The sequence below is a fragment of the Salvelinus fontinalis genome, chromosome 41, assembly GCF_029448725.1.
Source record: "Salvelinus fontinalis isolate EN_2023a chromosome 41, ASM2944872v1, whole genome shotgun sequence".
In the NCBI taxonomy this organism is placed as follows: Eukaryota; Metazoa; Chordata; class Actinopteri; order Salmoniformes; family Salmonidae; genus Salvelinus; species Salvelinus fontinalis.
Genome location: NC_074705.1, coordinates 9,964,039 through 9,986,943, shown reverse-complemented (window position 1 = coordinate 9,986,943; position 22,905 = coordinate 9,964,039). Strand labels below are relative to the sequence as shown.

The window sequence follows — 22,905 nt, the reverse complement described above, 5'->3', positions numbered from 1 at the left end:
AGACACGGAAGACAATCACCCACAACGAACACTGTGACAACGCCTACCTAAATATGACTCTTAATTAGAGGAACGCCAAACACCTGCCTCTAATTAAGAGCCATACCAGGCAACCCAAAGCCAACACAGAAACAGAAAACATAGAATGCCCACCCAACCTCACGTCCTGACCAACTAACACACATAACAAACTAACATAAATAGGTCAGGAACGTGACACAACTAGTCTAAAGAAGGCCAGTTTTATTCCTTCTTTAATCAGGACAACAGTTTTCAGCTGTGCTAACATAATTGCAAAAGAGTTTTCATAATGATCAATTAGTCTTTTAAAATGATAAACTTGGATTAGCAAACACAACGTGCCATTGGAACACAGGAGTGATGTTTGCTGATAATGGGCCTCTGTACGCCTTTATAGATATTCCATAAAAAATCTGCCGTTTCCAGCTACAATAGTCATTTACAATATTAACAATGTCTACACTGCATTTCTGATCAATTTGATGTTATTTTAATGGACAAAAAAGTGATTTTCTTTCAAAAACAAGGACATTTCTAAGTGACCCCAAACTTTTGAACAGTAGTGTATATATATATTTATTTATTTTACTTGGGGGGCCAAATAAAACCACCCACGTCCACATTCGTTTGGGGAACCCTGCCATATAGGCTGATATAAGATAAAGGAAAAAATGGACACAAGAATTGAAAGTGTAGTGTTTATATTTATTGTAAATTGCAAAATAGTTAATTCCTCATAGAGTCTTGTCTTCTTCATTCTGTTGGAGGAAACAGACAGTCTGTCAATATCTGATTGTTTTGTGAATTAGGAGTGTAACATTAGTAAATGTGAAGGGTTCTTTAATATTTTTTTAAGACTATGGTCATTGTAGTTAAGGATTGTGAATAGGAGTGTAGTGAGTACAATGTTAGTAACTAATGTGACTGGAAGCATACCCTGTGATGAGATGAGTGGTCAGGGGCAGGAGGATGAATGGGAAAGAGAAACGGGAGTTAACACAAACTTTACATCACTGTAAATTCAGTTAAATTACATTGTAGCATTAAACACATTACATTTTGAAATGCTGGTACGTTACCATGGGAAAGAGCCCTCTAGGAACCTCCTCAGTAGTCTGGAAGGAAAAAGGCGACAAACAACTTTAGACTTGTTTGAGAAATCTTATATCAATTTATAACTTATATCAACATAGTAATATAATGTATAACTAGAAATAACAACCCGGATTTCTTTCAGACTAATCTGAATTAATTTCACTATTAATAATAACACCATACCAAGTCAGCAAAGTGATTGACTGCCATGGTGAAGCTCTCCTGGCCATTCTCTGCTCTCTTGTTGTGTTCCGTCACCATCTTCCTAGTAGCTAGCCAGATCTCCTTGCGCTTAGCTTCCTCCTCGGTGGACGGATAGGTCTTTCCTGCAAGCATGAAAAACGTCAACTTGTTTAATGAATTTGACTTTATGTATACGGGAAATATCTATTTCAGTTATTGTTGAACCAGTTTTACCATATTTAACTTTCCATGTTTCAAACTCCTTGTGCACCTCTGCTTCCTTCCTATCTTGAAGCTAAGGAATAAGAGAGGTCTCGATCATACAATTACCACCACAAATGATTGATTCATATTTTCATTAACCTTATAAGTGCAGTGCATTGCAGTAAGTGCGTGACCCTACCCTGTGTCCTGTAACCTCCGCAGTAGTCTGTGAAAGGAAGCAACATGCATAGTATCAAGAAAGCCTGTGAGAAAAGTATCATCAGTAACCAAGTAAGCAACCTCCAAGTTGAACTGTTTTATATAGTAGGCCTCTCCCTGACAGTGATCATACCTTGTCAGAAAGATGATTCATCCCCATGGTGAAGCTCTCTGAGCCATTCTCTGCTCTCTTGTTGTGTTCCATCACTCTTGCCCTGGTAGCTAACCAGATCTCCTTACGCTTGGCTTCCTCCTCGGTGGAACCATAGCTCTTCCCTGCAAATGGTCAGATAACATTGAGACATAACGTCTGTATTGTTTAAACTGTTGTAGTCTACCATCACTGTTGACTATTTTTGTTTCTTTCAGTGAGTATTGAACCCGTTTTACCATGTTGAACCTTCCACATTTCAAACTCTTTATCCACCTCTGCTTCCTCCCCTCCATCTCGAGTGGGAAACACAGCCATAAGTCGTCCTTTAGGTACCTCCTCAAAAGTCTGTGGGTGTAAAAAAGACAGAGACTCAAAAATAAGGCAATAAAATGTTAGACAAGCTGTTTGTAGCAGAATGTTCAAAAGACTTTAATCAATTTGATCATTATTTGACAATAAATAAATGGTACCACCTTACCATGTCAGAGAAGTAATTAATCCCCATGGTGAAGCTCTCTGAGCCATTCTCTGCTCTCTTGTTGTGTTCCATCACTCTTGCCCTGGTAGCTAACCAGATCTCCTTACGCCTAGCTTCCTCCTCGGTGGAGTTATAGGTCTTACCTACGAACATGTCCATTTAGTAAATATTAGCATCTGCATTCACCAATCCTAGGCTAACGCTGCACTTTATTTTAAAGCTTATTTCCCTTTAATTATTTAGGGGCCATTGTACTACTACCAGTGGAAACAGTAGCCGTCTCCGAATACCCATACTAGCGTACTAAATAGCATGCGGGAAAAATACAGTTTTATGGTATGTGACATTTCGGGGAAAAAAGTACTTTGAATATGTAATCTAATGCACAATTGCATTGATTCCCACCATTCATTCATTTTGGTACAGCGCAACAATTTATCTGATTACCAGCTGTTGTCAAATACGTGAATCGGAAGAAACAAGTGAATTCTACTAGATCAAACGCCGAAATGAGTATGCAGTTTAATTATGTAGTACGCTATTATGGGTATTCGGACACGGCCACTGCCTTAAAATAAAGCCTCATTCAGTCACAGGCTAGTAATAATGGCCGGAATGGTGCAAATGGAATGGCATCAAACACCTGGAAACCATGTGTTTGGTACCATTCCACTCATTCTGCTCCAGTCATTACCACGAGCCTGTCCTCCCCAATTAAGGTGCCACCAACCTCCTTTGCATTCAGTTAGTATCAAACCAGTTTTACCATTGACAGTTTTCCACATCTCAAACTCTTTGTCCACCTCTTCTTCCTCAGGTCGAGGCTGAGACACAAGACAGAGTTCTTCATCATACTATTATTATGATTAACCATATAGGGAAATGTGTTGTAAAGACTGTAGCACTTTACCATGGGCAAAAGTCCTTTAGGAACCTCCTCAGTAGTCTGTGAGAGGAAGCAAAGACACGGAGACTCAACAAAGAGACTCAACAGGGCTGCTAAGAAAATATCACAGTAGTAACTAACTATAAAACTATGGGCCTAAGACGGATTTGGAATGTTATTGTAAAGCCAGTGGCTGAGCTAGAATTTCTAAACTAACTAACTAAATTGAAAGTTAATAATTTACCAGTAAATATTGAACCGTACCAGGTCAGCAAAGTGATTGACCGCCATGGTGTAGCTCTCTAATCCATTTCCTGCTCTCGTATTGTGTTCCATCACCCTCTTCCTCGTCGCTAACCACATCCCCTTACGTTTGGCTTCCTCCTCGGTAGACGGATAGCTCTTCCCTGCAAATGTACTCTAAATGTATCTTTCTGTGTTGACATTTTGACGACTAATTCATTGTCAATACAATTATACACTGAGTATACCAAACATTAGGAACACCTTCCAAGTACTGAGTTGCCCTCCCTCTCTTGCCCTCAGAACAGCCTCAATTCATCGGGGCATGGACTCTACAAGTTGTCGAAAGTGTTCCACAGGGATGCTGGCCCATGTTGATGTCAATGCTTCCCACCTTTGTGAAGTTGCCTGGATGTCCTCTGGGTAGTCGACCATTCTTGATACACACGGGAAACTGTTGAGAGTGAAAAACCCAGCAGCGGTGCAGTTCTTGACACAAAAAAGTGCACCAGGCACCTACTACCATACCCTGTTCAAAGGCATTTAAATATTTTGTCTTGCCCATTCACCCTCTGAATTGTACACAAACAGAATCCATGTCTCAATTGTCTCAAGGCTTAAAAATCCTTCTTTAACCTGTCTCCTCCCCTTTATCTACACTGATTGAAGTTGATTTAACAATGAATGGTTCAATAAGGGATCACAGCTTTCACCTGGATTCACCTGGCCAGTCTATGTCATGGAAAGAGAAGGCATTCTTAATGTTTTGTATACTCAGTGTAAATATCCATTGGTGAAATACTAGTACTGAACCAGTTTTACCATATTTAACTTTCCATGTCTCAAACTCCTTGTGAACCTCTGCTTCAGAGTCTTCAGGAAGGGGTTTAGACACCACAGATGATACAGTAACAGCCACCAATAGCAGGAGCACGAGAGACTTCATTCTAGAGATGAGCGGCTAAGATAGAAAACACATGGAAAGATCTGGGTCCAGCTCAATATACTCAAGTAGGCCATATTGATATTGATACACTCAAAGGCTTATCCACATTCTCTGACTTCTCCCCCAAACCGCGCACACACACACACACACACACACACACACACACACACACACACACACACACACACACACACACACACACACACACACACACACACACACACACACACACACACACACACACACACACACACACGGTCAGCCTTGTGGGGACCAAGGTTTTGTCCCCAGTTAGTCATGACATCCCCATACGGAAGGTGTGCAAACAGTTCAAAGTTCCCATTGGTTCAGCAAAACAACACACACACACACACACACACACACACACACACACACACACACACACACACACACACACACACACAAACAACAGCGATGTTTAACTGTACCTTCTCCCTGTGATCGTAGACTCACAGTGCGTTGTACCACTGCACACTGCCACTTTATAGCCACCAGTGACACAGTAGACAAACAAAACAGATGAACTCTGTACCTCTTTCAAAATCACATTGCACAAGCACACAATGCTGTCTTTCACAATCACTTTCAAAACAGCCTTTCTGAGAAGTAAAATGAACCCTACGTTTCCTAATCTAACCTCATCTTGATTCGAAGTCACCTGGTAGGTTAATTCCTCATCACTTTACAGTTTCTCTGTTCAAAAAGGGGTCAAGCAAAAGCCCAGCTACAATAACTCACGGCAGTTGGAATCCTTTAAAAATCTGCGACTTACAATAATAAAAGTAACTTGGACAGCAACTAGGATAGTGACATGAAATGTACATATTTATAATTAATATCATAAATTTGGCATACAATTTATATACTATAAGGAGACTTGCTAAATCTGAATACATCTGGATCCTGAGGGCCATCTAAAGCCCTGTTTATACCTGGTTCTAACTTGTGTGCTTTATCCTGATCTTGTCCATATTCTGATTGTGCCCACATTTTTAGACAGGTGTAGACGATTAAAAGACACATTGTGATCAGATCTTCCTGGCCACCGCCAGGAAGGGATAACATATACATTTTAATACCATGTGTAGTCACATTTCTGGAAATGTGGGCACGATCAGGACACATTAGCACAAGGTATAAACAGGGCTTTTAACAGATGTCACTGATTATTGCACTGTACAGCATGTTATTTAAATAAACAACAACTAGCCTATTTCACAATCCACTCCATGCTCATTGCATAGTCCACATTATTTGGGTTGTTCCACAAATAGTGCATTTTGATATTTTTGTATTTTATATATATATATTTTTTTTTACCCCTTTTTCTCCCCGATTTCATGGTATCCAATTGGTAGTAGTTCCTGTCTTGTCTCATCACTGCAACTCCCGTACGGACTCGGGAGAGGCAAAGGTCGAGAGCCGTGCGTCCTCCGAAACACAACCCAACCAAGCCACACTGCTTCTTGACACAATGACACAATGCACATCCAACCCGGAAGCCAGCCGCACCAATGTGTCGGAGGAAACACCTGGTCTGGTCAGCGTGCACTGTGCCACAGGAATCACGTGCACTGCGCCACAGGAGTCACGTGCACTGCGCCACAGGAGTCGCTAGTTCTCGATGAGACAAGGATATCCCTGCCACCCAAACCCTCCCTAACCCGGACGACGCTAGGCCAATTGTGCGTCGCCCCATGAGCCTCCCAGTCGCGGCAGAGAGGCAGAGCCTGGGGTCGAACCCAGAATCTCTGGTGCAACAGCTAGCACTGCGGGTCAGTGCCTTAGACCACTGCGCCAGCCGGGAGGCCGCATTTTGATATTTTAAGTTGAAATGGTGCACCAATATTGAATTTTAAAAGCCTGTTATATTAAATGAAATGCCCTTTAATATAGACCACATGAAAAATTAAAAAATCTGATTTAAGGTGTGATGGAATTTTAATGTTTGTGCTTTCCTAATAACTAATTTCTGTGTTCAATTCATGTGCTGTTCTAATAACCAATTTCTGTGTTCATGCAAGTGACTGATTGAACAAATCCTCACTATCAGCATCTGCAATTTGGCAGTACGCCCAGACCTTGTTTTGAGAATGAAAGATATCTCAGTTTCAAGGTCTCAGCTTGGAGAGAAGAAGCCTTGTGAGGTATTGGTCTGTCACATGAATGAACCAGTATTGGTTGGTGACATGAATGAACCAAACGTTATCCGTTAGTTCTCTTAAAAACTGCAGACAGATCATGTTTGCATGATTTAGCTTATTCATCATACATTATTAACGGGACTGCCCAGTTGGAGCTCCTGATCAACATGTGTACATGGTGCATTGAGTTGGTTGGAACCTCTCCAGGTGATTGTTAATAAACAATGATTCATTTAAGATAGACTTCGAGTGTCCCTAGTGGTAATTTCCACCACACGGAGTAGAATTTCCACGACAAGGGTTAGGCCCAAATCAGCATTTTGACACATCCCTCCTGTGTTTCTGACTTCTAGGAAGTTTTAATCCACTTAACCCAAACATTTCCCCAACTTTTCACCTCATTGTGAAGCCCAAATATTATTATCTTATTATTGATCTTATATCTTTGTTTTTGTAAAGTCTTAGTTATTTTCTTGCTCTGACAAAGTCATTTCTGAAGATTGTAATTTATTTAACGTGATTTACATTTTAAGGTCAACCCTGTTATGTGAACTGGACTCTCCTTTAAAAACGGTGAAACTATTCCTTTTTAAATTGAACGTCAAATAGTAAAATCATAGTGTCAAAGCAGGTCATCTGTATCACTATAGTAATTTTTCTGAATTCAACGTCTTGAAATGGGAAATGTTTTTTTAATGAAGTTGACAGAATGTTGCATTTTTTAAAAACATTTTTTAACCAAATGACTCTACCCAAATGGCACTCTATTAGTTCATGACAACACAACAGGTAGACTTCAGCAGGGTATCTTACCTCCGCAGTTCAGTACTCCATCCTGCAACTAGTACATGTTCTACCGTGCTTCTACTCATGGTCTACACTCTGTTATTACATTACCACTTCAGTTCACTATAATACTTATGAAGAGAATAGGATACAATGCCACCATGTGGTCAACTAATGCCACTGAGTTTACCACTAAAGTTTCATGTAATGCACTCCCAAGTGAATCAAATTCCATCTCCAACCAATTCCAACCGTGGACATGGTCTGAGATATTTTTTATTCAATACCAAAGCAACTTCAATCTCTGACAAGGCCATTTTGGAGCAGACCTACCTATCATCTTTGAATTAGTTGGACCCCCATTCCTCGTTCTCATTGAGACTACTTGTGTCACCGATGGATGATGGAGCATTAGAAATACAGTGGTCTCTAAATCACATTTACTGTCGCTGTTTAATACAAACCTATTTACTGTTCAACCCCCCAGTAGGTAATAACAATAACTTGGTGGGTGCTTGTCCTATTTCACACATGTACAAATACGCATGTGTGAATTGGAAATGTGTTTTCCTCATTCCCCGCTCTCCCTGAGACAGGGTGTGCCATTATCAACGGCGACCCCGGAGCAGTTAGGGTTGAGTGCCTTGCTTAAGGGGGACGTCAACAGATTTTTCACCTTTATTCAAACTAGGTTCCTTACGGTTATTGGCCCAGTGCCTTAACCGCTATGCTACCAGCCACCCAGTAGGTAGTAATGACATGGTAAGTGTGTTAAATCTTCTGAGGCTTGACTTTTCACCAGGGTGGAGGCTGAGGCAGATGGAGAGGCAGAGTAGGAGAGACAGTATAGGACTAGTAGGACAGAGACAGTATAGGACTAGTAGGACAGCGACAGTATAGGACTAGTAGAACAGAGACAGAATAGGACTAGTAGGACAGAGACAATATAGGACTAGTAGGACAGAGACAGAATAGGACGAGTAGGAAAGACAGTATAGGACTAGTAGGACAGAGACAGAATAGGACTAGTAGGACAGAGACAGAATAGGACAAGTAGGACAGAGACAGAATAGGACAAGTAGGAGAGACAGTATAGGACTAATAGGATAGAGACAGTATAGGACTAGTAGGACAGCGACAGTATAGGACTTTTGATGTTTGATGACGAGTTTGATGACTCGTCTTTACGAGTGGATAACATCGTGGAGTTTGATGACTCGTCTTTATGAGTGGATAACATCGTGGAGTTTGATGACTCGTCTTTACGAGTGGATAACATCGTGGAGTTTGATGACTCGTCTTTATGAGTGGAGAACATTGTGGAGGTTGATGACTCATCTTTACGAGTGGATAACATCGTGGAGGTCGATGACCTGAGATTGAAAACACACACGCGGCTCAAACTCAGTCCTTCCGCACTGGGCAATACTTATTAGAGCACGTTAGCCCTACTTCTCACCCACTAAGTCAACAGAAACCCAGACACTCACCCCCACACTTGATTCCAGGACCTGTCTAAGGCGCGCCGGTATCAATCAATATTGTATTGACGCTACATGGCACAAAGTAAAACAGTGTCCTCTAAGCGGACGGATTGTGAGCAGAGAGCCAGGAAAGATTATATTGCTTCACCGGCATACTAATTCACCCCTTGTCTGGGTGCTGGGAATCTGGGATGCACTGATGAAGACTCCATTCCATAAGGTCAGAGCGGTGTGATCACACATTACCGCTGATGGATGGATGCAGCAAATCTCCTCCTGGTGTCAGGTCAGTGTGTCACAGTGTCAGTCATGGAAGCATCAACAAGACCTGATGTAGAGAATACTGTAGTACTAGTCTGTAGTACTAGTCTGTCCCAGGCTCTTCAATTAATCTGTTATTACATTTACATTTAAGTCATTTAGCAGACGCTCTTATCCAGAGCGACTTACAAATTGGTGCATTCACCTTATGACATCCAGTGGAACAGCCACTTTACAATAGTGCATCTAGATCTTTTAAGGGGGGGGGGGGTGCAGAAGGATTGCTTTATCCTATCCTAGGTATTCCTTGAAGAGGTGGGGTTTCAGGTGTCTCCGGAAGGTGGTGATTGACTCCGCTGTCCTGGCGTCGTGAGGGAGTTTGTTCCACCATTGGGGTGCCAGAGCAGCGAACAGTTTTGACTGGGCTGAGCGGGAACTGTACTTCCTCAGTGGTAGGGAGGCGAGCAGGCCAGAGGTGGATGAACGCAGTGCCCTTGTTTGGGTGTAGGGCCTGATCAGAGCCTGAAGGTACTGAGGTGCCGTTCCCCTCACAGCTCCGTAGGCAAGCACCATGGTCTTGTAGCGGATGCGAGCTTCAACTGGAAGCCAGTGGAGAGAGCGGAGGAGCGGGGTGACGTGAGAGAACTTGGGAAGGTTGAACACCAGACGGGCTGGGCGTTCTGGATGAGTTGTAGGGGTTTAATGGCACAGGCAGGGAGCCCAGCCAACAGCGAGTTGCAGTAATCCAGACGGGAGATGACAAGTGCCTGGATTAGGACCTGCGCCGCTTCCTGTGTGAGGCAGGGTCGTACTCTGCGGATGTTGTAGAGCATGAACCTACAGGAACGGGCCACCGCCTTGATGTTAGTTGAGAACGACATCTTGTTATCTTAACCTTTGACTAAGGAAAATCAACTGATGTAGAATGTATTATCGTCTGCAGGCAATTTAAATGCACCATATTTGGTTCAAAGAATAAAGGTTCAATTTAAAATCCAAAACATTTTAAAATCATAAATATATAATGGTAAGCACAGCACAAACGGTAGACAATCGTAAACAGTTACTTTATACCCTCAATGTAGATATTAGGATTCAATGTATTCTTATGCAATACAGTTCATTACAAAAAGTAAAAATTCAAATACAAAAGGTAGCCACTCAGACCTACAGTATGTCTCATACTTAACACTGACCTGTGTCAACGTAACACAATTAATAGAGCATAATTATGAACACCTGAAAGCCCACCTTGAATACATGTACTCAACAAAGTAATTTAACTAATCCTTCATTTTGTACACCACAGTATATACAAGTAATGAATGCATACCAGCCATAGTTCTGTTTAAATGTAACGACAACAAATGAATACACAGCATGACCAATTAAAACTAAAGAATGTGTGACGGTTAACAGGATTCCTTCTGCAGAATAAATACTATATGACCCGGTGTGATGACCTGAACAGGCATTTCCTGGTTTGGCTCCTATAACCATGAGGAGTTAGCTGATTGGTGCACCGGTGGTGACAAGTTTGTAATAGGCCCCTTTGAGAGCCATGAGCTGGTCATGTGGTCCCTGTTCGATGACGAAGCCCCTGGACATAACGGCAATGATGTCAGAGTTCTGGATGGTGGAGAGACGGTGGGCGATGACGATGCAGGTTCGGCCCTCCCTCGCTTTATCCAGCGCCTCTTGCACCGTCTGTAATGCAGGCACGCACGCACGCACGCACGCACGCACGCACGCACGCACACACACACACACACACACACACACACACACACACAAAGCTTTGAGCTGATTTCACAATCACCCATGACTCACCATGATTACTTGATTACTGCCTCTGCCTCATACAATGGACCTAAGGCTCAGGCAAATTGCATGCTTGCCTTGCCTCGTACCAATTCTAAAGCTATTTGGAATTGAAAGATCTGTATAAATTGAATCTATCCTTATCAGGTTCAGGACTTCTTCTACTGCTTGTGGTGATGACAGGCGGTTGTCATGGAGACATTACCTTCTCGCTCTCCGTGTCCAGGGCTGAAGTGGCTTCGTCCAGTAGCAGGATCTTAGGGTCGCGGATAATCGCCCTGGCGATTGCTATGCGCTGCTTCTGTCCCCGAGACAGCTGGGAGCCCTGGGAACCCACGTTGGTGTCGTATTTCTAAAGGGAGATATTCAAACTTTAAAGACTACTGTGTCAGACAAAGGGCTACAGATGCAGGGTATACTGTGACAGAGTTCTTGTGACTAAAAGTTTGGCACAAAAACTGGACATTTGTATTTGGATCTTAGTGTACGGGTATCTTTGATAGAAACGAAGATGTTAGAGTAACTGGCCACAACTGATTTAAATGACATATCTAAATCATTGGCGTTTCCTTCCTAATGGTGCTACAAACCTGCAATTTTGTGTTGTTTTAAGTTAGTACACTGACAGTGTTGTTTTAAGTTAGTACACTGACCGTGTTGTTTTAAGTTAGTACACTGACCGTGTTGTTTTAAGTTAGTACACTGACCGTGTTGTTTTAAGTTAGTACACTGACCGTGTTGTTTTAAGTTAGTACACTGACCGTGTTGTTTTAAGTTAGTACACTGACCGTGTTGTTTTAAGTTAGTACACTGACCGTGTTGTTTTAAGTTAGTACACTGACCGTGTTGTTTTAAGTTAGTACACTGACCGTGTTGTTTTAAGTTAGTACACTGACCGTGTTGTTTTAAGTTAGTACACTGACAGTGTTGTTTTAAATTAGTACACTGACCGTGTTGTTTTAAGTTAGTACACTGACCGTGTTGTTTTAAATTAGTACACTGACCGTGTTGTTTTAAGTTAGTACACTGACCGTGTTGTTTTAAGTTAGTACACTGACCGTGTTGTTTTAAGTTAGTACACTGACCGTGTTGTTTTAAGTTAGTACACTGACAGTGTTGTTTTAAGTTAGTACACTGACCGTGTTGTTTTAAGTTAGTACACTGACCGTGTTGTTTTAAATTAGTACACTTACAGCAGCATTACCTCAGGTAGTGTCATGACAAAGTCGTGGAGCTGGGCTTTCTTGGATGCGGAGATTATGTCATTCATGCTGACTTCGCGTAGGTTGTCTCCGTACTTGATGTTGTCTCCGATGCTACAGTCAAACAGAATGGGCTCCTGGGATACGATGCCGATCTTGGAGCGCAGGTACGAGACGTTGACCTGAGTCGAGTCATGGCCATCAATAATCTGCAATGCAACATGGAAAATCCAGTCAACTATCCTGTGAACTAATCCAGCTCCCAGGATACCCCCATTGTCTTACAGTCTTTATACCTCTAGAGACATATATGGGGATTTTGCGTGCTGCTGAGAGAAACTGAGGACTCACCACTTTGCCCTGGTCGGGGTCATAGAATCTCTCCAGTAGCTGGACACTGGTGCTCTTCCCACAGCCGCTGCTGCCCACGAAGGCCAGCGTCTGGCCGGGCTTTACCGATACGTTGAGGCCGTTCAGCACCTGGATGTCTGGCCGGGTCGGGTACGTGAACTTACAGTCAATGAACTCTAAGTTCCCTCTGAAATCAGGCTGGACGAGAGAGAGAGAGAGAGAGAGAGGGGGCGGGGCGTGAGCGAGAGAGAGAGTGAGTGCATGTTTGTGTGTGCGTGCGTGGGTGACATGTACCCATTTGTCCCCCTCGTTGCTGTAGACGCTGATCTTTGGCACGCGGTCGAGGAGCTGGAAAAAACGGGCAGCTGAGATCTTGGCTTTGGCGTAGTCTGGGGTGTAGGAAGAGGCTCGGCCCAGTGCTGTGCCACTGGTCACTATGGCTGAGATCACTCTGAACCAATCACAGAGAGACAATGGGGTTTAGTCAAGTTAATATAAAGAAATAAACAAAGGTGGTGGAAAGGTGGTGGAGGTAGTGGAATACATCTTGGACAATGTGATTTCATGGTCTGTTTATATTGTTGACAGGTATGCAGGCAGACAGGCAGACGGACAGGCAGGCAGACAGTTTCTCTCACCTGAAGACCAGGCTGAAGTGGAGGCCCTCCTGGCGCACTAGGTACCCTCCAAACCTGTAGGAGGCACTGTTGGCCATGAAGATGACACACTGGGCAAAGCCGTAGCAGGCACCGTACACGTTGGCCTTCTGCTTGGCGGCCTGGTACGGAGCCTCCAGGTGAGCCTCGTACATCTCCACAAATCTCTGTTCCTTTCCCAGCCCCGCGATGGTGCGGATGTTGTTCAGGGCCTCGCCAGAGATCTACAAAAGATACCACAGAGATGTCACAACCACCCACCACTACCACCTTGTAAGTCTAGAACAGGAAGTAGGAACTGTCTACAGTACAGGAACTATACGCATTATCTCTACCACACTGTAAGATAAGCTCTCCAGTGGGTTTACTGTGACGAGGTTTCAGGAAGCGCTCACCTGATGTCTATAACAGACATTACAATAGTTACAGGCTGAAATATCTTAGAATATGACACAAGGGAAGTTCTGTGGTAGTGACTTTGCTTGAATGACCCTAACAGAAGCTTTTGAGAAACATGTTGATAACTATTGATAGCTAATGTGTGAAGTTAGTGTACAGCCTTGCTTTAATGACAATTCACTTCCAGTCACAGTAGCACCATGTGACTCCAGCCTGTGTTACAAACAGCCCTGGCCAGTGAGTCGGTGGAGTACTGTAGCCTACCCGTCCTGCATCCTCCATGGCCTGTTTGTCCTGCTTGGCGAAGCCAGTGAGCATCTTAGCCTGGAATCCTCCAGACAAAGCCAGGAAAGGCAGGAAGCACAGGATGACCAGGCTGAGCTTCCAGCTGAAGTAGAAGGAAATGATGACGGCCACACCAATGTTGGTCAGAGAGTTAACGATCATGCCGATCTGAGAGCCAGTGGCCTAGGAGAGGATGAGGGAGTGGTATCAATCAATTCATTTGGGTTTGGAATAGGTTATTTACCCAGAATGCCAGATGGGTGAGGTTTTCTTTTGGGTCTGCTGCATTAGTTCCATTGCACTCCATTAAATCAAGTATTTGAAAGACACTGATACTATTTGGTCTGGGGTCTGGTAACTGCCCTATATGAGGACTATATGAGGTCCATACTGACCCCTTGGACCTGGGAGGCGTCAGTGGCCAGCCGTGTGGTCAGGGCCCCGGGGCTGTTCCTGTGGTCATCGAACCAGCCCACCTCCTGACCCAACATTGCGTGGAAACCCATCCTCCTCAAGCGCCTTGTCAGCAGCTCCCCAGACTTAGAGAAGGCATAGCCCTGGTGGAGACACCGACACCATCAGATCAGGTTAAGGGAAATGACAAAAACACAGAGAGAGAGTTTAGAGAAGCAGGAGAATGGATTCGGTTGATGTGAAGATTAAGAAAGGTGAACATAAAGGATGGGAGGGTGGTAGGAAGGGAGGGTGGTAGGGTGGTAGGTAGGGAGGGAGGGAGGGAGGGAGGGAGGGAGGGAGGGAGGGAGGGAGGGAGGGAGGGAGGGACATGTACTTGGAGCATCTGGGTGATGAAGGACGTCACTCCGACCAGCACAAAGAACATGCAGATACCATTGATCTCCCTCCTCTGAGCCTCTGGGTCTGGTATGGAGAATGTCTACAGGAACACACACATACACTGATTAAGCTAATGAACCAATATTCAATGAAGACTGTCTTGTCAATACTACACCCCTCCACCTTACCGCCAGAATCTGACTGAAGAGCAGGGAGTACACTGGGTTGACTCCTCCGTTGACAGCTGCTCCGATGGTTCCAAACAGCATGTAGGGCCACTCAGGGGCATTGTACTTCAGGATCCTGGTCACTGGAGCAGGCTCAACTTGTTCCTCGACCTCTTCCTCCTCCACAAAGGCACTCTGGACACATTAAGACATATATATACACACACGTGTATGGACTATGGATACATGCATAACAAATGCACACATGTAAACTGTAGATTACCTGGAAAGGGAAAGAGGCAAGTAACCCTGTTTAACTCTGTTGATGACTCCCATACAAACCTCCTTCACACACACACACACACACTCTGACCTTGCCCGCGTCTGCCTGAGAGATGAAGGATTCTGCTTCTGGAATGAGGTTGGACAGCTGTGAGCGGGTCCTCTTCCTGATAGAGGCTCTGTACAACAACAGACAAGCACCAAGTCAATGCACTACCAAGATGCAAAATGACAGTCTGCATTCTGGCACAAAATGTCTGCCATGCTTCACCCAGATGTGTGTCGGATTCACTGTAACCAGATATGAGTGAGGCCTTGTGAAAAGGATGTGAAGTGCATCATGAGAGATGTAGTTCTACAGTACCTGAGACTGGCTCTGTAACTCCCGGCCCTGGATAAACTCTTCTGCTCTGGCTCGTCATTGCCCGCCACTGACACAGGCAAAAGGAGGGAGGTTATTATACAAAATGTTATAAGAAATGTTTTGTTAAAGGTGTTCCTGCACATTAATTTCTCTCTTAATACTTTTTATGTTGACAAAAGTGTGTGCAAGTCAACTTTAGAATTTTGGCAGAGGATGGGGATGCATTGATCTCTTAGAGACCTACTCTGTCTGGCCTTCTGGTTGAGAGCCTTGTCTCCTTGGCTTTGTAGGGTAACCAGAGTGAAGTAAACACCCTTCCTCTCCAGCAGCTCATCATGCTTGCCCCTCTCCACCGCCCGCCCATGCTCGTAGCCCACGATCACGTCCGCGTTCTTAATGGTGGATAGGCGATGGGCTATGGAGATGGTGGTGCGGCCATTACGTACCTTATAGGAGATAAACATGAGACGTTATCCTACCTGGCTACGGTGAATATGGTTATTTTCATAATTGTTTTTCTACCATTTGTCACGTACTTAGGTCTGATCATGTTGTATGAAAGATGATATACGAACACAATCTATCATCAGAGTTATCCTTACTATTATTAATGAATTGATCCTAGCAGAGACACTTCCTAGTCACTTCCTGCTTTATTTTGGGAATATGGTGCTATTTGGGACGCAATCACTCACTTTGTCCAGAGCCTCCTGTACCACAGCCTCACTCTCATTGTCCAGAGCGGAGGTGGCCATGTCCAGCAGTAGGATCCGGGGGTTCCTGACCAGAGCTCGGGCGATGGCGATGCGCTGCTTCTGACCGCCGCTCATCTGACCTCCGCCCTCTCCCACCAGTGTGTCAAATTTCTGTTGCACCAATCACAAGTCTTTATGTCATTGAACTGAAAGGCCATGTGACAGTAGACAGACAGTAGACAGTAGATGTTGAGTCAGTAATGTTTTGAACGTTTTTAAGCCTTTGAAAAACACTGGAGACAAAAGTCACAAATAAGTAGTCTGGGTTCCAGATCGGACTATCGTTGTCATGTTAGTGTAACAGTTTTCCTTCCGTCCCTCTCCTCGCCCTTACCTGGGCTTGAACCAGGGACCCTCTGCCCACATCAACAACTGACACCCTCGAAGCATCATTACCTATCGCTCCATAAAAGCCGTGAAACAACTACTTCAAGGTCTCAGAGCGAGTGACGTCACCAATTGAAACGCTATTAGCACTCGCCCCGCTAACTAGCTAGCCATTTCACACCAGTTACACTAGCCCTCAATGTTTAGCGCGCTAAATGCTGTCAACCTCACCTGTGGTAGGTCCATGATAAAGTTGTAGGCATTAGCCTCCTTGGTGGCGTGGATGATGTCATCCAGGGTGACTCCGGGGCGACCGTAGCGGATGTTCTCGGCGATGGTTGTGGCAAACAACACAGGCTCCTGCTCCACGATGCCCATCAACGAACGTAGCCATTGGATGTTCAGGCCTCTGATGTCATGGCCATCCAAGGTCACCTGAGACAAGGCATAAACAAGGAGAAAGAGAGAATGGGAGGGAGAAAAATGTGACATTTAAAATGTCTCTACACTATTTCCTCTAAAGACTCTCTCAGTGATACACTTTAGTGGAGGTGCACTTTTGTACTGATAGAAGTAGTATTATTTTACTAATGTGTTACATCATGTTAAATATATGTCAGGGAAGAGAACATACCATGCCCTCCTTGGGGTCGTAGAAGCGTTGGATGAGCTGCACGGCGGTACTCTTCCCAGCTCCACTGGGCCCCACAAAGGCGGTCGTCTCGCCAGAATTCACTGCTACACTCAGCTTGTCCAGGATCTGACACGGCACAAAGCAAATTACAGACTGCATCTTTAAGGAAATATTCCACAATCGCCCTGAGATACAATAATCAGATGCATGTCGTCGTTATAGGAAATACTAAGCCACAGTACCACGACTTCAGGTCTGGAAGGGTAGTGAAAGGTGACGTTATGGAACTCAATGTCCCCTTTGACCTTGTCCAGTTTGTACCCTGCTTCTGAGAGGCAGTCGATGTCCGGCTCCTAGGCACAGTGACACAGCCAGACAAATGGCAGTGTTAACCACCAGGGCTGTTTAAAGTGAGCGTGCACACACAGTAAATGGAATGCTCAATGAAATTCTCCAACAATGTTGAGTTTCCTACCCTGTCGATGGTCTCAAAGATGATGGTAGCAGCTCCTCTTCCTGCAGCAAATGCCTCCAGACATGGAGATGCCTGCCCTAAGTTCAGGGCTGCTATCAGCACCCCAAAGAAAACCTGCGTTAACAGACAAGACAGTGGAAAGGACAGATGAGGTGATCATTATTTTTTAAGCTCTTACTGTTTATTATTCATTCATAAATCAAATACATTTGATTCACAGTCTATAGCTGAACTACTTACGGACTCTTTATAAAGTATACCTTCATGGTGTTGGCCGTATGGTTACAAAATAGTACCTGTAACAGTGTTCCGGGGCTGTACTCCTGTGTGTCCACCACTAGGCTGGATCCGTACCAGAAGGCCAGGGCGTAACACAGGAAGATGATAAACCACATGTAGCCTGTGAAGAAGCCCATGATCAGGCCCTTCCTGATGCCCCAACGCTGAGCTGCGATCAGATTCTTGTCATACCTGGGAGAGAGAGAAAGGGACAGAGGGTTAAAGATGCAATCCGGGATCTTAAGCACGACAAAATCGTAACATATCATACAAATTCCAACAAACAATTGTGATTTTTTTTTGCAGGATTGGAATTGCACAATTGGATGACGTCGTACACAAAAAACAGGGACCCGTTTTGGCTCGTGAACACTACTTTCAAAACTACTTGCTGAAATTATACAAAAGTTCTGGAGCGTCCCTTTAAACTGGGATAGAGGCCCAGCACGCAATATAATATGTAAGGTGGTGCTACTAGTTGCCCCTTAAGGAGAAAACAATTAATGGAATTAAACAGTATATAGTGAGGTTGATCAAGGTAAAGTATATCAAATTTGTCTGGCGAGTATTGACACTTACAAATTCAGCAAATAACTAAAGGAGAAATTGTTGGGGCAGTTTCTGTCATGTTATTATATTACCTCTCCACTTCCTTTAGCTCTCCTCCGAAAGCGGCCACTGTTCTGATGGAGGTGAGCACCTCGTCGGCCACGGCTCCAGCCTTAGCATAGGCCTGCAGCTCCTGACCCGTCAGCTTGGCCACAAACTAGATGAGAGCAAAGGAGGTAAGTAGAAAGGTGCAGTCAGTACAGTACACTTACTAACTCCCACCTCAATGGAGCTCAATGAGAATCGACACATTGTAAATTAACAATGTAAATCATAGGCCTAGTTCTAATACTCATAAATGAGCTTTCCTTGTCGCCTTTAACTTCATTGTCTCCTTTACTAAGTGTCCACTAGTAAATTGCTTTCATCTATCGATTCCTAACAGAGTTAAACGGAGAGGAGGGAAGGAAAGGGACCGTTTCAGTTTATTGGGACAGGAAGTGACCACATTGATTGACGTTGACCATCCTACCAGAGCCATGAGTGCGGCCCCTACTCCAATGAGAGGGCTGGCTGCGATGATGACGAGCGTTAACTTCCATCCCTTCACAAAGCCCATCGCAAAACCACACACGAAGGTGGTGAAGCGCTGGATAAAGATGCTCACTTGATCCGCAATGGCGTCATTGATCTTGTTGATGTCACTGTGAAATAGCGGAGCACACCACAGACAGAGTCATGAGAGTCATTAGCATTTTTCCAGGTCAGGTCAAGTTCAAGAACAACTACAGATGTATATTCTTAATTTGGGCCAGTTTGCTAAAGCAGAAAAATAATCCTGCAGCAACAGGAAATGTGAATTATTATGTGGACCAAAATAACCAAATTAAGATCCTACATCTGTACTGGTCCTAAACATGATAGGAAATGCAAATGTTCCCAGAACTTTTTCTATTAAAACCTAACAGGGGAATTTGGTCTGTGTTTTTCTCTTACTCTGACATGCGTGTGTTTAACTCTCCAGTCGAGTTGCAGTCGAACCAGCCGATCTCCATCCTCATCACCTTCCTGAAGTACATCTTTCTGATGATCTGGATCTGTCGCGCTGCAGACGTCACCCACAACGAGATCTAAAAGAGAAATAAGGCATTCAAAGCAATTAAGATCTAGCGCTCTGTCATCAAACTGCTTGAACTCAGTATGTTGATGCAAACTATATACTTACTTGAAGGTATCCTAGCAAGAAAACTGCGCATCCAATGGCAACGTAATAGTAGGCAAAATTGGTCATCTCATACTCAATGTCCAGAAGCCTGAAAATGAGTGTCATACAGATGTAGGATCTTAATTTCAGCCAGTTTGCTAAAGCAGGAAAATAATCCTGCAGCTACAGGGAATGTGAATTATTATGTGGATTATAATTCATTTACATTTTTGTAGGGGTTGATACATTTTTTGTAAGGGAAAATCAAGTCTGACATTTCAAAGTGGAATTACAACCATCTGAAGCCTTATTAAACCTTGAATACACTACAGGTTTTACATGTCATGCATCGCAGGAAAGTTTTCCTGCAACAGTGTGATCAAATTAAGAGTCTACATCTGTAAACTAATTACAAAAGACAACAGCTTGAGACAACAAGAAGACCCTAACCTTACCCTAAAATACATAAAGAGACCATTTTCCCTGTGTAACCTGCCCATGACAGTAGGCTACTATAGTTGTCAAATAAAATAATTTTTCTATCCTTAATCCTTGATATAGAAATTCCATGTACAGCAACGTCCTACTCTTGTGCGTAGCAACGAATAGGACTTACCCACATGTTAAATTCTTCATCTTATCAGTCTTATTGCTATCCAGCCAGTCTGTCCATACTGACTGGTTCTTCCACTGTATGGTGTTGTTGATACATTCCTTCCTGGGGTCCAGGAGCTCCTGTAACTCGATGTCGTACTCGATGAAGGTGTCGGTGAGCATCCCGAACACCAGCAGCATGAGAGGCTGGGCGGAACCGTGGAGGAAGGCACAAACACTACCCCCCACCATCATCAGGGTCTCCCGGCAAGTGGCGAAACGGAACTGCAAATACACACACACACCGAACACACACACACAAACACACACACAACCAACCAATGGGTCAGTCATCACAACAGGTGTTCTGATAATCTGACCTACCGTCTCAGGATGTACTACCTGGACTAAATATGCATGCTTTAACCACTGTAACCATGTAGATTTTAATATTGTCATTGCCACAACAAAGGCATCCCATGGGAACATGCCTGTGTGTGATGAGTCTGGCCCATGATGCTCCATTCTCATATTGTACCTACCATTCTTGTACCCGTTTCTGAAGATTTCCAGTCCAGTTGTGGTTTAAAGTTCTTATGTACAAGAGTTATGAACCAGCTCTCCCACACATGAGATAAAATAAAAACGTATTCATGTGACCTTCACACTACACTACACAACCGCACAGTGAATTCACTGAAGGAACCATAGAGTTAGATACTGTTTTGTTTCATCTCTATGAAAAGAAACACATAAAATACTTTACCAGCTGAAAGAAGCCAATCCTGATAGCAGCTTCATTCTTCTTGTTTGGAGACCTGGGACAATCACGGAGAAATTAGTCAAAGCCTAAAGGACATGAGGGGGAATAATGTAGGGGGAGAAGATGGACTTACTTTGTGTCCTGTTTCGGGTTCCCCATCATCCTGCAGCGGAGAAAAAAAGAACATGTTATTAAATGTGACCTTGTTTTTACGTGTCACAATTCTGAGGAACATGATAAGAAATGGGCTCCGGAGTGGCGCAGCGTTCTAAGGCACCGCATCTCAGTGCTAGAGGTGTCACTACAGACCCTGGTTCGATTCCAGGCTGTATCACAACCGGCTGTGATTGGGAGTCCCATAGGGCGGCGCACAATTGTCCCAGCATCGTCCGGGTTTGGCCAGGGTAGGCCGTCATTGTGAATAAGAATTTGTTCTTAACTGACTTGCCCAGTTAAATAAAGGTTAAATAAAAAAATCCACAAACTTATTTTGTTTAATTTACCAATTTTACCAACAAGAACACAAACCACACAGAATATAAGTCATGACAAGTTTTTTTTTTTTTATCTGAGAAAAATGCACTTACATGTATGCATCGTTAGGCTCTGTAATAAAGAGATGATAAAGAGATATTATACTTTTCTAAAGCAGTGTTTATGTCAGGACAATGACATCAAAATCATGCATTGAACATAATCATATTCATGCAGGTGTACCTTCATCATCAAAACCATTGTTTTCTTCTCCCAGCTTTTTGATGCTGTGTAATTTCACTGATCCAGCAGGCATCCTGGACTGTCTACAATACATTTATAAGAAGAAAAATATATAATAAAAATGAATTACAAAGCCAAAATACATCCCAATTGAAATGTATTGTATCATTACTGAGATACCTACCAACTTGTTTCCCAAATCCAATAAAAAACAACGTATCTCCTCTTTGCACTAAAATCCTTGTTGGATTCTGCTTCTTTACATTATAGTCGATCCAATTGTACAGTACACTGATGTGCTCCAGTCCGTACTAAGACGTGCTGCCGTGTCCACCTGACAGCTTGGTGCCACCACTGTGTGTCTGTAGAGATGGCAGGTGGTCACTGATAGTAGGTAAAGAGTAGACTGATAAGGTGACTGTGGGCTGGAAGAGGCTGAGGCCCTCTGCACCACGTACTTATTGGACACACAAGCCAGGTTCACGCTGGAACTTCAGGTCATACGACTGTGTTTAGAGGTAAGTGTCCTGTCGGTTCGTACTGCCCTAGGGGCCGATGACCCAGCTATGCAAAGAGTAGGAGAGAGCATGGTACAAAAACAAATCCAGACCCTTTACTACATCGCTCTCCTTGCAATGAAAAGGAATCTGGTCAAATCATTTGCATATCAGGGTTTTACACTTGCAATTGCACTCATGGTGATATGTGTTTTTCTTAAATTCAAACATAAATTAGGGCTAAATGGATGTTATGAGAACGTCAGATAGTCATTTTCAAGAACAAATAACAAGTAATGATATTAAGCCACAATCACCATCACAATCTGAGGTATGCCTACTTTCGTTAAAGGACTGTTCTAGCATTTTTATTAAAGTGATCAAAAACCATGGCAAAATCTATAAGACATCCATCGATGATTAGGCTCAGCGTTACACATTCATCATATCACATTGATGACTTCTAAAAGATATTACAGTTTATCGACCCTTCTGCATGTGAACACAAACAGTGTGTGAAGACAGGATACTGTCCAAGAGTTGAAGCTAAGTCAAACACCTTCCAGGTCATCACCCTCAGGGCTGCTGTCCTCTTCAGTCCTAAACAAGCCAATATGATCTGTCTGAAATGATGGTCATATATTTGTTTTGTTTGCATTTTAGC

The 22,905-nt window shown here is 43.6% G+C and overlaps 2 protein-coding genes across 3 annotated transcripts; both read right to left on the bottom strand.

Moving 5' to 3' along the window:
- Nucleotides 1-705: 705 nt before the first annotated feature.
- On the bottom strand, nucleotides 706-4,962 carry LOC129840370 (cystein proteinase inhibitor protein salarin). Of its 2 annotated transcripts, none has more exons than XM_055908188.1 (13): nucleotides 4,879-4,962; nucleotides 4,306-4,444; nucleotides 3,505-3,647; nucleotides 3,265-3,300; nucleotides 3,121-3,178; nucleotides 2,355-2,497; nucleotides 2,113-2,221; nucleotides 1,856-1,998; nucleotides 1,703-1,729; nucleotides 1,534-1,594; nucleotides 1,300-1,442; nucleotides 1,078-1,136; nucleotides 706-780 (listed from the first exon to the last, which is right to left on the bottom strand). In XM_055908188.1, the coding sequence occupies exons 2-13, from the start codon at nucleotides 4,427-4,429 to the stop codon at nucleotides 756-758; spliced, it is 1,071 nt and encodes a 356-aa protein (XP_055764163.1). In that variant the 5' UTR covers nucleotides 4,430-4,444; nucleotides 4,879-4,962; the 3' UTR covers nucleotides 706-755. The 2 variants fall into 2 exon arrangements, with proteins under 2 accessions (XP_055764163.1, XP_055764164.1); XM_055908189.1 differs by having other exon boundaries at nucleotides 1,101-1,136; nucleotides 4,879-4,961.
- A 5,211-nt stretch (nucleotides 4,963-10,173) lies between these two features.
- LOC129840368 (bile salt export pump-like) lies at nucleotides 10,174-22,209 on the bottom strand. Its single transcript, XM_055908186.1, has 29 exons — nucleotides 21,929-22,209; nucleotides 21,745-21,827; nucleotides 21,615-21,633; nucleotides 21,161-21,190; nucleotides 21,031-21,082; nucleotides 20,287-20,549; nucleotides 19,692-19,779; nucleotides 19,463-19,596; nucleotides 18,999-19,170; nucleotides 18,559-18,683; nucleotides 17,935-18,109; nucleotides 17,639-17,752; nucleotides 17,406-17,516; nucleotides 17,164-17,289; nucleotides 16,761-16,964; nucleotides 16,143-16,313; nucleotides 15,692-15,893; nucleotides 15,448-15,514; nucleotides 15,175-15,262; nucleotides 14,823-14,996; nucleotides 14,630-14,734; nucleotides 14,235-14,396; nucleotides 13,819-14,022; nucleotides 13,138-13,379; nucleotides 12,794-12,950; nucleotides 12,500-12,697; nucleotides 12,151-12,357; nucleotides 11,152-11,298; nucleotides 10,174-10,832 (listed from the first exon to the last, which is right to left on the bottom strand). Exons 2-29 carry the CDS (start codon nucleotides 21,815-21,817, stop codon nucleotides 10,632-10,634), a joined length of 4,011 nt encoding a protein of 1,336 aa, XP_055764161.1. The 5' UTR covers nucleotides 21,818-21,827; nucleotides 21,929-22,209; the 3' UTR covers nucleotides 10,174-10,631.
- Between the last annotated feature and the right edge of the window lie 696 nt (nucleotides 22,210-22,905).

Coding starts and splice junctions, on each gene's coding strand:
- LOC129840370 (XM_055908188.1), bottom strand. CDS start 4,429: ATGAAGTCTCTCGTGCTCCTGCTATTGGTGGCTGTTACTGTATCATCT. Junction 1,999..2,112: donor AATGTGGAAGGTTCAACATG/GTAAAACGGGTT, acceptor GACCATTTGCAG/GGAAGAGCTATGGTTCCACC. Junction 1,730..1,855: donor TGAATCATCTTTCTGACAAG/GTATGATCACTG, acceptor TTCCTTTCACAG/ACTACTGCGGAGGTTACAGG.
- LOC129840368 (XM_055908186.1), bottom strand. CDS start 21,817: ATGCCTGCTGGATCAGTGAAATTACACAGCATCAAAAAGCTGGGAGAA. Junction 18,684..18,998: donor GGGCCGCACTCATGGCTCTG/GTAGGATGGTCA, acceptor GCTCTCATCTAG/TTTGTGGCCAAGCTGACGGG. Junction 11,299..12,150: donor TTGTCATGACACTACCTGAG/GTAATGCTGCTG, acceptor ATCTCCCTTTAG/AAATACGACACCAACGTGGG.